Source organism: Populus nigra, chromosome 10 (assembly GCF_951802175.1).
Source record: "Populus nigra chromosome 10, ddPopNigr1.1, whole genome shotgun sequence".
Lineage (NCBI taxonomy): Eukaryota > Viridiplantae > Streptophyta > Magnoliopsida > Malpighiales > Salicaceae > Populus > Populus nigra.
Window position 1 is genome coordinate 7,698,950 of NC_084861.1, and position 15,936 is coordinate 7,714,885.

Here is a 15,936-nt window from a genome sequence, read left to right on the forward strand (position 1 = left end):
GGGACTCTGATGATGTACAGTTCTATAACTACATTAATGGGCCAATTTCTTTGTACAGTAAAAATCTGATGTTAGAGTGCTCTCATTGTATTTTAAATGATGAAAAAAAAACAACTCCTAGACATAATAGAAAAAAAACTAAAAAAATAATGATTGTCAAACCCAAGAAATTAAATTGTAAAAGAATAAAATCAGAAAAAAATACTAAGAAATAAAGCATCATCAAAGCTCAAAACCCGCAAGTAGTATCGTGCGGATAAGACAATCCAATAAAAAAATAAACATATAAAAAAATAAAGTTTAATGTTAAAAAGAATTGAATTTGAAAGGGCAAAATAAAGAAAGATAAAAAAAATCAACTTTTAAAAAAACATGAGTCACCTTGATAAATCCCTCAACAAGATCATGAGATAGGAATAACCTGATTGAAAAAAAATAAAAAAATTAACAAAGTTAATTTTATTAAATGAACAACTTTAAAGGATGTAATTGGAAAAGAAAACAACATCAACTTGTATTAACTTTTCAAATCATAATCTTAAGTAGTGACTAAACTAAAAGCACTGCATATGAAAATTAACTATTTAAAAACTTGGCTTGACCCAACAGGTTGACCCAGGTCCCAAGTGACCCGAGTTTCAAATGAAATTGAGGGAGAATTCATCCAGTGTAATTCAATCAAAAACCTGAGATGACCAATGTTTCAATTAACCCGGGATAAATCCAATCAAAACTTGTTTACTAATTTTCTATTTTTTAAAAAATGGTATCTTTTTTATTTTTTTATAAAACAAAAGGATCTAGTTGACTTCGGTTAACTCAATCCAGTCCACTCGACCCATGACCCAATAATTGTCCCGGATTGACTCTTAGGTAAAGACTAGAAAAAGTGAGAAAAACCAAGGAAACCAAATCTTAAAAAATAAAATGTCAAATGATGAAATAAAAAAAATGAAGGATAAAAAATAACAATTAGGAGAACAAGAATTTCATTTGAAAAAAAGAATTGAGAAAATAAACTAAAATTTAGAATTGAATGAAAAAAATTTTAAAAATACAAATTAACAAATAAAACAAAAATCACGAGAATGAGGACCAGATTTTTGAAAAATAAAAAATCTAAGGAAGAAATTGAAAATAAATTAAAATTTAATAAAAAAACTAAGAATCAAAATTAAAAATCAAAACATTCAGAGTCAAACCTTAAATATCAAAAAATATTGAACTAAAGGGAAAACTCGAAAAGAAAAATTAAGTTCACAAAAAAAAATATTTCAATCAAAAAAATGAAGAACTAACTTAATTTAACAAACAAATAGCTAGACTTTATTGTTTTTTTAATTGCTAGCACAATTTTTTAGGTGGAGAGAAGGATGAGAGGGAGGAAGGGGAAATGTAAGGCCCGACCCACTTCCTCTTGCAGAATATTGTCCGCTATGACTCAACCCAACCCGACTTTCATGCCTCACGGTTTTAATCCTGGTAGCCCACGGGCCCCAAAACGCGTCCTACAAAGTTAGGTACCAACTGTCTTAATATGCCCTAACTCTGGACATTTTTCTTTCGATGTGGATGTTACAATCTTCCCATCTTAAGAACGAGCCATTATCGGCTCTGATACTATATGTAAGGTCCGACTCACTTCCCCTTGCAGAATATTGTCTGTTATGGCTCAGCCCAACTCGGCTTTCACGCTTTACGGTTTTGTTCCTGGTAGCCCATGGGCTCCAAAACGCATCCTACAAGGTTAGATACCAACTACCTTAATATACCCTGACTCTGGACACTCTTTTTTCGATGTGGGATGTTACAATCCCCTTATCTTAAGAACGAGCCATCCTCGACTCTGATACCATATGTAAGGCCTGGTACACTCCTCCTTGCAGAATATTGTTCGTTATAGCTAAGCCTAACCTGACTTCTACGCCTCACGATTTTGCTCCTGATAACCCACATGCCCCAAAACACGTCCTAGATACCAACTGCTTTAATATGCCCTCACTCTGGACACTTTTCTTTCGATGTGGGATGTTACAAGAAAACTCCTTATTGAAGCTCCTTTATATGCTATCGGAGAACACACACCTCACCATCATGATGAGGGTGGTGAGACGCATCGAAAATCATCATAGAGGGAGGCATTCGGTGTTGTGTTGGCACCGCACGCGCCACACAAAGACTATGGGACGACACCAACCACTTTCGAGTTTTAATATTAATGTATAGATATTAAAACACTAAATCACCTCTAACCCTAAAAAAATAAAAGCAAAAAAACCTAAAATGACATTGTATCTGTAGTAAAAAGAATTTATTTTTTAGAGGCATTTAAGTAATTAATATGCACAAAAAAATATCAAAAACTTGAAAAGCCCCTTAACCAAAAGAAACTTTTTAAAAGATTTGTTTATAATTATATGTAAGAAAATAAACATTAAATTACCGATTAATACCATTCTTTAATATGATTACTAAAAAGCTCAATGGAAATTAAAGATTCTCATATCCCTAAATCCAAGTTCGTCTAATAGTTTTATTATGGATTGCACCGTTGATAATTCACAATGTAATCGACTGATCTGTTTTAGTATTTTTTTTTTATATATAATTAATTATTGCAAAAGAGAAGCCCCATTTTATCCATTTTATAAGGGTCATGTACATGAGCAATTGCCTTGTAGTGTTACTAAGTTTAGAGGGTGTATATGATTACAGTTGAATTATATTTATAAAAAAAATTATTTATTTATGTTAATATATTTTTAAATAAAAAATATTTTACAAAGTAATTTTGTCAAAATTTTAAACACGCAACAGCAGAATGAGCTGCGTGCTCGAAGAACTGAAACCATGTCTCAAAATACTACGGTCCACCTTTAATTACCAGCAGAGTCATTTAATTCGTTTTAAGTTGATTTGTCAATTATTGAATATAGAAGTTTTATCTATCAATTCAGGAAACAAATTCATATATTAGATAATCCACATATTTTACTTAACCTGAAACTTGTTCATAATTACTATATTTATTTGTTAAACTAATATACTTGCCACGGGAGCATAGTTACAAGACTCAAGTCGAGGATGAACTGGGCCTAGCACCAAAATCATAGGTTTGGACGAGTTGACTCTTGAATTGACGAGTTAATTAAAGCTATGAGTTTGGAAGTAAAACCTGGTCAAGTTTTATTACTTTGCACATGAGTTTCTTTTACATGTAAAGAAAAAAATAATGAGTTCATGGATAAGTCTGTAATTTTCTATATTAAGTAGTTAATCTAATAATTAATTAAGAAGACGTGTCTGATTCTTTGATTTTATGGGTTTAGAGATGCATGAAAAATACACTCTTAATATCACCCAAAAAAGAGATGTAGTCCTGGTTAACATGAAAGTTAATTCAAAAATATTTTTTATTTTAGAAAAAAAACTATTAAACAGTTTCAAGAATGCTGTCATTAAAAAAAAAAAACGGGAAACTTTGTAGCAAATTTAAAAGTCCTGACGACATTTTTTAAAAGGTAAGCTTGTCATAAGAAAAATATATATATTAAAAGCACAAGCTTCGTGAAGCGTGTTGTCTACTAAGAGATGATAATATTCCACGTGAAAATGCAATTATGAGTCGGTTAAATATTTTTTATTGTATAAAAACTTATCCTGTGATTGGTAATGTGATTTATTTGTTTTTGATAATGTAATGTGTGATATTTTTTAAAAAATATATATTTTAATTAAAAATATATTAAAATAATATTTTAATATATCAAAATTATAAAAATAAATTATAATGCAAAAATAAACACACAAATTTTAAGTAACTCGTGGGGATGTTAGCCGCAGCCTCTCCTGACGCCGCTAGGAACATTCTCCTCAAATAACGAGACACGTTTCAAATAACAAAAACTCGAAGGAGATCTCCCAAATATCCAATGCAAATTCTATCTTCGCCCATCTCAAAACCCATGAAGTCACGTACGTCTACCGCTGCAGCCACTACCGCTCCCTTGCTTGCTCAACCACCTCGAATGCCAATTTTGCCCGTGAACCCTAAGTTGAATCTAACACAATTTTGTCTCCATCAAGCATCTTTTGAAGAACATTTTTTTTTTCATGTGGGTGCCACCAAGTATCATAAAAGACGTCCAATTTCAGTGAGAAATGGGCAATTCTCCAAATCTGTAATCAACATAATTGAAACTAAAAATCGGAGGCGAGTTTCTCACCCGTGACTAATTTTAAAGATAATGACTATAGAGGGATGAATCAAATTAAGGGAACAAAGATATGATCATGAAACTAGACAGCGGGCAGGTGGTTGGATCCATGGGCGCAAGGCAAGCTGATAGTAGAAGATGGTATTCATGTGAAGTGAAGGCTGCTCCGTTAAAAGACTTGGAAGTGCGTAAGATAGGATCAGAGGGAGAGATAATATCAGTGTTCTCTCTCTGTTTAAGTTTTTACTTCTTAGTATATGAAAATTGAAAAACCAGTTTATTCGGTTATCCAGTAACCTTTGAGAAATTAATTGAAACGTATTCACTCTATGGACGCGAGGGTCGCTAGCGGCTGTGAAAGAGTGCCGCTAGCATTCCACTTTTTACTTTTGAGTTATTTAATTACGCGATCTATTGAAGATTTTAACTTTTGCAATTAGTGATTAATATTATTGTGATAATTATTATTTTTTAAAAATATATTTAATTTAAAAATATATTAAAATAATATACACAATCCAGAAATTTTAAACCAATAATAAATAAATCTTCACGTTCCAAACACGTTCCCAACGCCACCTATAAAACAAGTAAAACCCGAAGTTTTCTCACCGCCCAGCTACTACAAGTCAATGCTCTCGCGACTCCCGTTGTACAAAACCCGCCACCAAGAGTACTGTGTAGGTTGGTAATTGATATTATCGATCCCAAACCAAGGAGTTTATCCACATTACTCAAAAACTACAGGAAATTCTTAATCAAGGGAGACTATTCGGGATCACGATCTCCCTTTCTTGACATTCTACAATGATGTTGTGGGGCATTTGTGCTTAGAGTACCAAGGAACAGTTTGCTGCTAAAATCATGGAAAAATGGCGTCGTCTCATTCTCAAGGTTATTTTGAAGATGTGATTGTTTCCCTTTTTGAAAACTTGAACCTCAGCTATTAGCTAGACCAGGTGCTAGGGCCCCAGATAGTTTCAATTCATATCCTAACAGTTCATTACGTATGCTTTAAGTGAAGATTATGCTTACTCTTCCTGTCCATGCATCATATCATTCTTGTTGGGTATCAAAATTTTTACTTTTTTCCTGGTTGAAGAGTATCAAAACTATTTGAATCGAGTCATGAATTGCGCCGTTTCGCCCGTGACAAGTACGTATTTTCAAATGATATGGCTGGCATTCTGACTGATCCCACCTCGTCCTTTCAAAGCCAGCATTTATCCAGCTTACAAAGAAATGAAGTACTGTTCTCTCTATACTTCGTGTCTCTAATAAATAAGAAAAATAGTTCACTCGTTCCCCCCAAAAAAGGCAAATTAAACCCATGCCTGTGCACGTAAAATCTCTTATTGTTTATGGAGATTCTTTTGCCCAGTGAACGAGCATCGATTTCCATGGGATGGGAGCATTTTCTACAATGCCCTTAATTTTCAACAAAAACAAATGCTTTTCACAAAGATTTTTGGAGCAATTTTACATATTTTCGAAACCTTCAATTAGCCGAGATTGGATTAATTTCAAAGAAACTTGGTCATGGCCAATAAGGTCAGATTGGATATAAAACCTCCAGTTCATTAAAAGAAAGCCATTTCTTTCACTTTCAACCAAAGATACTGTAGAAAATAAAGTAATGAATTAGAATCAATCTATCAATGCAATTTTAATTGTCAAATCAACTACACTAGACCGAAAGTCCCTCCTTCTACTCCCTTGTCCCACCACACCCTAAACCCTAGCATCCTTTGCAATTATATGTGCCCGTCCTGAAATGAAACCCTACTGCTATTGAAATGAATATGATCCTAACTAGCCAGCAGGGAGAATGTCACCCGCCCTTACAAATCCTAGCTGAAGGACCGAGTAAAAATCAATCAATTCTTTCTATTGCTGAAATATTCAGCCGAGAAACATTTATGGATGTGCATATACAAGTTGACGAGGCACGATCTATCTGAACTCTTTATCTCATTGTTATCGATGGACTTGTGGGATGCATACATTTTGAAAAGTTGACGAACTTCTTTGTTGGGATGGTAGGCTTGAGCGTGTCAGGTATGAGAGGCCGATTTGAGAGAATTGGAACAAGGCTAAGCCAGAACGACGATTTGAGAGAATTGGAACTAGGCTAAGCCAGAACGAGTTAATCAACTTCAGAATCTGGACTCACCAAGAGTCTGGACTTTCAACATAAGTCATTTGTCGAGGGTAGGAGATACTCTATAATTAAGTTAACAATTAACCATTTTTTAGAGAGAGACTCATATAAAAAGAAATCTTCTTCTTCTTTTTTTCTCCTTTCTTGTCTGTTACCAGAGATGATTTCCCTAGATGGTACTGTTCATAAGCCAGGTAAAATGCGTTCTTACACAACTCTGAACTTTTTTTAGATGTCTTTTTTGAAATGTTTTTTATTTAAAAATATATTAAAATAATATTTTTTTAATACTAAAACATTAAAAAAATTAAAAACTAAAGCGAAATAGATACATAGACTAACAGAGAGAGCACAAGGTGACGGCCATGTATGTAAAGGGTCTTTTTAAAAATATTGGAGGCCAAGCGGGACATGGGCATGGATGTAAAAGTTGTTTTTGATTTGGAAGAGCTTTCGTCATTGTTTTATGGGACCGAGTTTGGAGTTCTTATTGGGTCTTGTGATTTGGGGCTATTAGCCCAGTATTTGGAGCGGCCCATATTAAGTAGCGTGTTCATGGGTCGTTCCTCACTAGGCCCTTTGTACGCGACCTTAGAGCCCGTAGGGCCCAAACTTGTCAGAAATCCCGTGTCTAACCCGTTTACTTGTCACCTAAATCTAGAGGAGCGATGCGGGAGTTGGGAAATAGAAAGCATGTATATAATATCATGGTAACTATTGTTTTTTAAATAAATTTTTATATTAAAATATATATTAATAATATTTTTTATTTTTAAAAATTATTTTTAATATTAATATATTAAAACAATTTGAAAAATCTAAACCATATTAAATTTTAACAAAAATAATTTTTTTAATTTTTTAAAAATATGATTTTTATCATATTTTTAAAATATTTTTTTAAAAAAAAGCGGTACCGTACTAGCAGATATAAAATTTTCGAGAGCAGAACTTTAACAGTATAAATTCAAGAACTTGTTCTCTTTTTCTTCCTTGACGGGTCCGGATCTAAAAGAGTTCTGGAAGTCACAAATTTGCTTTAGCTCATAGCTCCCAAAATCTGTGCTTTTGACCATCCCATGCTCAGAGCTGAAACTCAAGATGTCAAGTCGAGCGAAATGGCGGACGGGATCCACCGCCATCCACAAAAGGCACAGAAAAGGTGCAAGCTTCATATTGGTGGGCGAATGGGCCAGTAATTAAAAGGGTCCCCAACTGCAGTTCAAAAGCTAACCTCCCATAAAAAATCCGGTCGGCGAAACCGGCGAATCCCCCATCGATGCCACGCTGCACTAACTAAACAAGTCAGCACACCCAATCAACACCTAATACTTTCGTGGACCCGAAATTTCCTATATTTTTTGTGTGATTGCCTACCGTAGTCGTTGAAATTAAAAGAAGAAGAAGAAGAAGAAAACTTGAAGTACTCTAATGAAATACTCTATTTGAATTAGTCGACTAGTTTTAATTTTAAGTGCTAATTGCACAATTTATCTTCATAAATTATGTACAGAATCTCGTCTCCGAAATTTCCTCATACTTCGACCTACTTCACCAGAACAGGACTGGTTTGTGAATGCATGGCAAATCTATAAGGTTAAGCTTCGAATTTCACATGGCTGTTTTATCCTCGGTCACGTGTTCATCTCAATACTTCGTGGTCATCTATCATCGTCATGGCAGGCGCCCTTCGAGAAGCCAGACTTGCAGCCATAATTTGTAAGGCGTGGAGAACCAACAGGATCTGGAGAAAGGGAAAGGAGTAAAGGTTGTCAACTTTAAAATGAAAAAGGACGCTGCTCGCTCTCGCACTACTGGCTCCATTGATAATCAATAAAGCAAAGGTGAGTAGGGGCCATGCGTATTCTTAGTGTCGGAGGTACAGTACAAGGTTTTGCCGGTCGTTCGTAAGACCGCACGCAAAGGCGACGGTAGCATTTCATTATTCTGTATTTGTTTATCATGCATGCAGCTATAATATAGGTACATGGTAATGTCATTTCCACCAATGGACAGGAGACAACATGAGGTCGATGTGGACAGGTGGCCACACTGCTTGTACGATGCTGAAACCAGTAACGGATTTTGATGGACAAAAAAAATTAAAAAATAAAAATAAAATAGATGTGTTTTGAAAATGAAAGGAGATGGTAGAATTGAAATTAAGAATAAAAGAGAAAAAGAACTGCGTGAAAAATTAGATGGTAATGGTGAAAGTAGACCCGATGATTTAAGAGGAGGAAATGAGAACTTTTGAAATAAAGTAAATGTCTATTAATTATTTAGTTATGTGTATTTAATATGTATTGTTGTGTTGATGAAAATTGAAATTGATTTTATTATATTATTTAGTTGTAGGTGGATTTTTAATGCAATTTTTAAAAGATTGTGAGAAATTGACGAAATAAATAATTTATGGCTATGTATTGGTTAGTTGAGATGAATAATTTATGGTTAACTATGAGGATAAGTAGTTGAATGATTATTTTGTTACTTAAATTGAAAAAAAAATTGAAAGTGTTGATAATAAAAAAAAATTATAATGTTTCGGCATATGAAGTCCTGTAGAGAGCAATTATGAATTATAAAAAAAAATAATACTTTATTGAGCATCTTTTTATAACATATATAATTTTTTAATTTTATATTATAAATTTAGAATTTTTAGACTATTAGAATTTTAATTAATTTAGTTTTATATTAATATTATTTTTTCCCTACTGAAATTGTATCATGCTTCCATCCCTGTTTCCACCAACCAGTGACAGGAATGTGTTCAGCATGATCTATTGCAATCGAATTAATTTTTCGATTTGATTTAAAGATATAAATATTCTTAGTACTCTTTTTTTCTTCTTAGCAACTGATCAATAAGGGATTTTTTATATGAAAAAATCAACTTAAATATTTCATTGCTGTTAATATTAAAAAATAATCAATTTAAGTAGGGAAAACTTACTTCCTATACTCCAAAATACTATAGGATTATTGTATTAATATCATAAAATCACGAGGAGGATATGTATAAAATAAAAATTAATAAAATAGAGTGGTAATTCCAGCAGACTCGAGCCTATTTAAGCACTCAAAATCATCACAGTCAACACAGGTTCTCTCTCTCTCTCCAGTCCTCACTCACTAATCCCTAGAAAAAGAAAAGGAAACAATCCACTCTCTAATCTCTTGATTAAAAGAAATGCCATCAGAAACGCCAGGCCCTCTGCTACTCTTCACCTTCTTCCTAACAACCTTCCTTCTATACTCCCAACCAATCTCAACCGTCGCTTCACCGGACCCCGCCTTTTCTCAATCAAGCGGCACAGATTACATTCGCTCAAGCTGCGGCGCAACATTGTACCCCGAAATCTGCTACACCTCCCTCTCTCGCTACGCCAGTGCTGTAAAACAAAGCCCCAGTCGCCTAGCTCGCGTGGCCATCGGCGTCAGCCTCTCAAGAGCACGCCGCCTGGCAGCCTACGTATCCAACCTAACCCGCCATGAAGACTTCGGAGGCGATCACCGTGCCACGGCCGCCCTTCACGACTGCTTATCCAACATGGGAGACGCCGTTGATGAGATGAGTGGGTCGTTGAAGCAGATGCGGAAAGTTGGAGCAGCTGGGCTGTCCGCAGAGTCGTTTCAGTTTCAGATGAGTAACGTGCAGACGTGGATGAGTGCGGCTTTGACAGATGAGGAGACGTGTACGGATGGATTTGAGGACGTAGCGGACGGGGCTGTGAAAACGGAGGTGTGTAACCGCGTTGCGGATGCCAAGAAATTTACTAGCAATGCTCTTGCTCTGGTTAACACTTTTGCTGCCGCAGGAACGCCATGATAGATATTTATATACCCATTTAAAAAATAAATAAACTTTAGATTTGGATATAGAATTAGCGTGTGACGGTGTGAGTGTCATCCAGAGTGGGAAAGCAAAGAGGGATTTATGGTTTTTAGATGTTGACCGAGCCCTTGTTTATCATGTATATGTGCATTACTCTGCAATTAGATTTGGTTTTAAATGTTTGATGCAGCTGTTATTAGTGATTAAGATTTCAAGTTGTATATATATATATATATATATATATATATATATATATATATATATATTATGGATGTGTCTTTTCTAATTCATAAAATTTGCTAAAAAAGAGACGACAATATGATGTAAATCAAAAGGTACGTATATTAATGAAAATATAAATGCTAATTAAAAATTAAAATGAGAAGTTAATTTTCTCAAAAGAAATTAAAATACAGATATATACACAATTGTTTCATCTCAATTACTATTTTTATTTTACACGTTTTCTTTATTTATCTTGAAGATATATAGCTAGTAACTATAATTTTTATTTTTAGAATTATACAATACAAATATAATCGATTTATGTTAAATTTTACAGGAAAAAAATAAAAATAAATTATAATAATTTTTTGAATGTATTATAAAATCATAGAAATTATATAATTTCTATAATTATCTCACCTTGCAGATGACGTCATTTCACCTTTTCAACGTGGTCATTTTTCTCCATTACTATTTACTACAACTATTTGTTATATTAAAATATATATTTTTTCAAAATAATATACTTTGTAAAAGAATAATGCAAAACAATCTCATCATGCAAGACTGAGAGTTGGAATATTCATCAATAATAATAAATAATTAATAATAATTTAATAAGCTATTTATGGAAGTCAGCTATGATCGTTTTACTGTCCTAGCTAGCCTCCCCGTTGGAGTGTTTCACAGATAAAAATATCCTTAGATATCAAAGGAAGTTGTTCCAAAAAGAGAAGACACCGTAAGAAGTAATGTAAAAATGCCACAATTAAAAGAATGCTTTCTGTCACCACCGACACATCGATCGTGGGTAATTATTGCTTTCTTAAATAATAAATCACCATTTGTTGACATATAAATAAATTAACAATATAGAAGAGCTGATTTGGGATTTAGTTATAATTAGGCAGTGTAAATACGATTTAAAAATAAAAATATAATGATATGATTGGTCATCGTCGTCGTGGTTGCAATTTCCACCAACCAATATTCGTGAGCAAGGATATGGTTGGATATGCAATGGAGACGTACGCATATGCGTCAACATTTAATTCAATGATTATGTTTCTTCACTTACGTTTACGGTATGATATTTACTTCAGACAAATCGACAAAATAATTAATCTGAAATATGAATGAGAATGGCTCTCTCGAGACAATCTCTTTCTTCACCTTTTCTTCCCGCCTGATTTCTAATGATGGCTACATCACGTCGAGATACCTTCCTTTGACCTTCGGTCAAACTAGTTGATAGCAATATGCAGTCAAGTTTGAATTTTACAAGGAGCTAGACATCAATGAAATTAACAGGAAGATACATAGAGGGTGGCCAAGGGGATGCTTGTTTTCAGTGATGTAGCCTCTGCTTTTAAATTACTCCGATTACCAAGCAATTCAATGTTTTCTATCCATCAAAGGCTCATTAGATCTTGAATTATACAGCACTCTCCCCTTTTTTTGCGTGGAACCATGCAGCATTTGAGATTAAGCTTTTAAGTCCTTGAAACCGGTCACCGGTTCTTCTCTTCTTTAGTGAGTCCGTGTCTCTTAAGATCTTGGAGGATGCAAGCCAGTTCATGATTAGATGGTATGTATAATATACGTAAAGAGACATTAATTGTTGCATGATTGAATTCTTTAATCCGTTTAGTGTACTGGGTAGTATCTCTGAAGGAAGAACCTAGAAGAATTAGCATAGCATGTACGTACAGGCTTAATTAAAAAAAAAATGATCTGCGCAGAACACACCCGACTAATTTTGGCAGTTTATATAAAAATTGTCCCCTTGAGATCAAGCTATCACGCATATATTGAATCTGGTGGCCGGATTCCGGCCTGAACACATAGCCAGTTAATGTAAAAGGTGGTTTTTTTCGTTTTTTTCTCCAATGGCGAACAGAGATGCGCATGGCTCAAGTTCAACAGGTAGCGAACCATAAAAAACGAGGCAAGAGGCAGCAAACTAGGAAAAAGACAATGTGAAAGCAATTTCTGTTCTGTTCGACTTAATTCGGCGCGTGAGGGTTTTGGAATTATTCTAGGGGACATGATCAGCCCGTGAAATGAAGAGACTACAGGTTGTTTCAGGGTTCACGGGATGCAAACTTATCTGCGTCTTTTGTGTCCGACTCCTCGCCATACACAATCAATATTATAACATCCGGCCCCCTTTTTTTTTTTTCATCAGATTCCAGAGGAAGAAAAAACAACAGTCCGGGTTTTCATTTCAACCACGCAACTATTGCTCGCGGCCATCATATCCTGTCGTGTCACCTCCTCGTGCTACCATGAAACGACGCTCGATGACAACATGACACGTTGCACCAGTCAAATCGGAAAGCTGAACTGGAATCGTTACAGGGCTGTGAGCAAGGACACGAGAAATACAACCGTAGATAGATTTAGAAAATTCACTGAACAGGTGCCAAAGGTTTCGATACTCGATATTTCTTTTATTGATCAAATAGTCATTGCGCCCGCGTTGTGAGAGAAATTTGAAAATTATTTTTTAATAGAAAGACTTGTTAGTTATTAATGTAATTTTTTATATCACAAAATTTATAAATTGAGAAATATGTTTAATACAATGCATTCAAAAATATATAAACTGATAAATTATAAAAGTAATTATGAATCTTAATTAAAGATTAAAATTAAAAGATGATATTCACAATAATAATTAAAAATTAAAAGATAGATATACGGAAAAATATTTTATAAACGTTAATTATTGAGATTTCAACTGGTTCATGATAGCATAAATGTAATAAACTGTGGAATACAGAAAAACAAGCTATGATAACAAGTTTTATACCGAAAAAAACATGCCATTTTTATTAGGGGTATTTTTTAAAAATAAAAACTTATCATAATTGAAAACAAATATTGTCTTTATTGTTTCTATACGTTCGTATGGGAGAATAAAAGAATAATTAGTTTGCAGGAACTACATAACAAAGTCAAGATAAAAATAACAAAAAATATATTTTATTCTTATTGATATTTACATTGCAATATTATTTTTTTAGATGACATATTGGATTCGTATATAATTACTCATTAACTAATTACAAATATTATTATAAAAAGCTATAATCTTATTTTAATTCAATAATTTTTAAAATATTATTATAAATATTTATTTTAAAAAGATTTTATTTCAAAGTATATAAAAGATAATTTAAGGGTCAGGTTAATGAAGCCCTTGTGAATGACTCTTTTAAAAAAAGGCTATCAAGCATTTTTATAACCCTTTTGTTTTTTTTTTTAAATAGACAATATATCCTTTATTTTATATTTTTTAAAATATAATAGATGACGTTTTATTTAAGTGTTGTTCAGCTGTGCAGACAATCCCTTGTCTACTAGAACATATCCCAAGTACTGTCATTTGCCACTGATCAAGAAATTGACTCCAGTTTTGGGAACCAAAATCTAAATTTCAAGTTATTTTCATTTAAAAACATTCAAAAGATATTACAAGAACTTTAATAACTCTATTTTCAATTTGAAAAACTCTCTAGTCAATATAAAAAAAAAATCAATTTTTTTTTAAGCTCCAATCTAAGTTTTATGGCATGGTTAAAAGACAAAATTATTTTCATTGAACTCTTATTTTTATGACAAATATAGAGACACTAAGATCATTTTTTCTGGACCTCTCATCTTTTTTTTGACAAATTTATTTATCTTTTTCAATATTTATAGACTGAAATGTTATAAAATAAAGATTTAGAATAAAACATAAAGATGTAAAACTAAAGAGACTAGATGTAAAAATTGAAAAACTTTAGAAAATAAATTAATTTTTTTTCATACCTCAGATGTAGCGAGGAGGGGAGGATTGCGATGTAAAGGAATAGTGCGATTCCTAATGAATTGTGAAAACATTATGTTATACTGATCAATTTGATGATACCGATTCATTCACCCATGATTAATTTTATAATATCAAATTAACATTTTAAAAGACCATTCTATCCCTCAAATCTTCTATCCTTGACTGGTACTGTGAAAGGCAAAACCATCATATACTTTAACAATTGTGACGAATCAATGGTCACAAACCTACAGTGGTCACGTACGGGTCTAGTATTTTTGGTCCATTTCCAAACATTTTTTCAAGGCTCGGCTAGAAACAATCAAGCCTAGAAAAAAGGTTGTTGGGCACCAGCCCGAGCCCTGGTGCTGGGCTTCCCCAACGCCCCATCCAGGTGCTGGGCACTCCTATCATCCTTGCGGGTTCGGGCACACTATCTAAATCCAATCCCCAAATGATATGTCTTGCCCTAACTTTTGAATTCAAAAACACGTACTCGATGCCTTTTTCTTCTTTCCTTGATATTTTTATTTAGTAATGCTTATAAATGTTTTCATGGTGAAATTATATTATAGACTATCTTCTTTATAAACAGAAAAAAATCATGAGTTATAAATACATCTTGAGATCTTCAGAATAAAAATTTATAATTTTTTCATTTTTAATATTTTTAATACATATATTTTCAGAGTCTATCTCTCTAAAATATTACATCTTTTTTCTCTTTACAAAGTTATTGATTTTATCATCATAGAATTTTCACGTCTATAAAAACAAGATTTTTTTACATATACTAGTCATAAACCATCTTAACTTACTATATACTAAGTATAAATTATCAACCATCTAAATATAAAAAATGAATGTAATTACTAAGATCAATTAATTTACCGATTATCCAATTCAAAACTCTATTCTTGAATTATTTTGATTTTTTAGTATATTATTAAATCCATAATACAATAATTCTTGATACATAAATTACCCATCCTCGAAGCTTTTATTTCTATAATGCGCTCAGGAGTCACTGTATGTCTCTGCTAGCCCACTTGTTCCAATCAGTAAAACTCAATTTTGTGTGGTCCACCGTTCACATGGCTTGTGTAAACATGTTATTTATAAAGGACCTCATTAATAATCCTAATATTTGTATTTAACATTAAAGAACAGAAGGTGTCGTGGTGTAGTTGGTTATCACGTCAGTCTAACACACTGAAGGTCTCCGGTTCGAGTCCGGGCGACGCCAACTTGTATAAAATGAATTTTTATAGTTAAAATTTTAAAAAATTAAAATGACATCTCTTTTATATTTTTTATTTGTTGAATAAAAGTAATTACCGTTTATTAATAGATTATAGAAAAGCCCAAAAAACAACTTCGGCTCAAGACACATATGGTAAGAATGGCGAGCTCGATTTCATATGATCTTCCATAAAGAAAACTAGAAAAGAGCAGAATAGGCCTCCTGCTGGGCCTCCACAACTTCAAGTCCTACCTTGCCTCCCTAGCAGTATCTAACCCCGAGTCCTATCTCCCTCAAATTTTCATGTTTCCCAAATGTGTTTCATGACAATAAAGGTTCCTCATCGTCTCGGTTTTTTACACAGCTGTAGTTTTAATTCAGATAATTGAGTACTTTGATATTTGGATTTAAGAGAATTATCAAACTTTT

General features: G+C 33.2%; 1 protein-coding gene and 1 non-coding gene across 2 annotated transcripts; both read left to right on the forward strand.

Moving 5' to 3' along the window:
* The first annotated feature begins 9,495 nt into the window (after positions 1-9,495).
* Positions 9,496-10,402, forward strand: LOC133704456 (pectinesterase inhibitor 7-like). Its single transcript, XM_062129279.1, has one exon. The coding sequence runs from the start codon at positions 9,575-9,577 to the stop codon at positions 10,211-10,213; it is 639 nt and encodes a 212-aa protein (XP_061985263.1). The 5' UTR covers positions 9,496-9,574; the 3' UTR covers positions 10,214-10,402.
* A 5,034-nt stretch (positions 10,403-15,436) lies between these two features.
* On the forward strand, positions 15,437-15,510 carry TRNAV-AAC (transfer RNA valine (anticodon AAC)). Its single transcript has one exon. It is a non-coding gene; the product is annotated as a tRNA-Val (tRNA).
* The last annotated feature ends 426 nt before the right edge of the window (positions 15,511-15,936 follow it).

Coding starts and splice junctions, on each gene's coding strand:
- LOC133704456 (XM_062129279.1), top strand. CDS start 9,575: ATGCCATCAGAAACGCCAGGCCCTCTGCTACTCTTCACCTTCTTCCTA.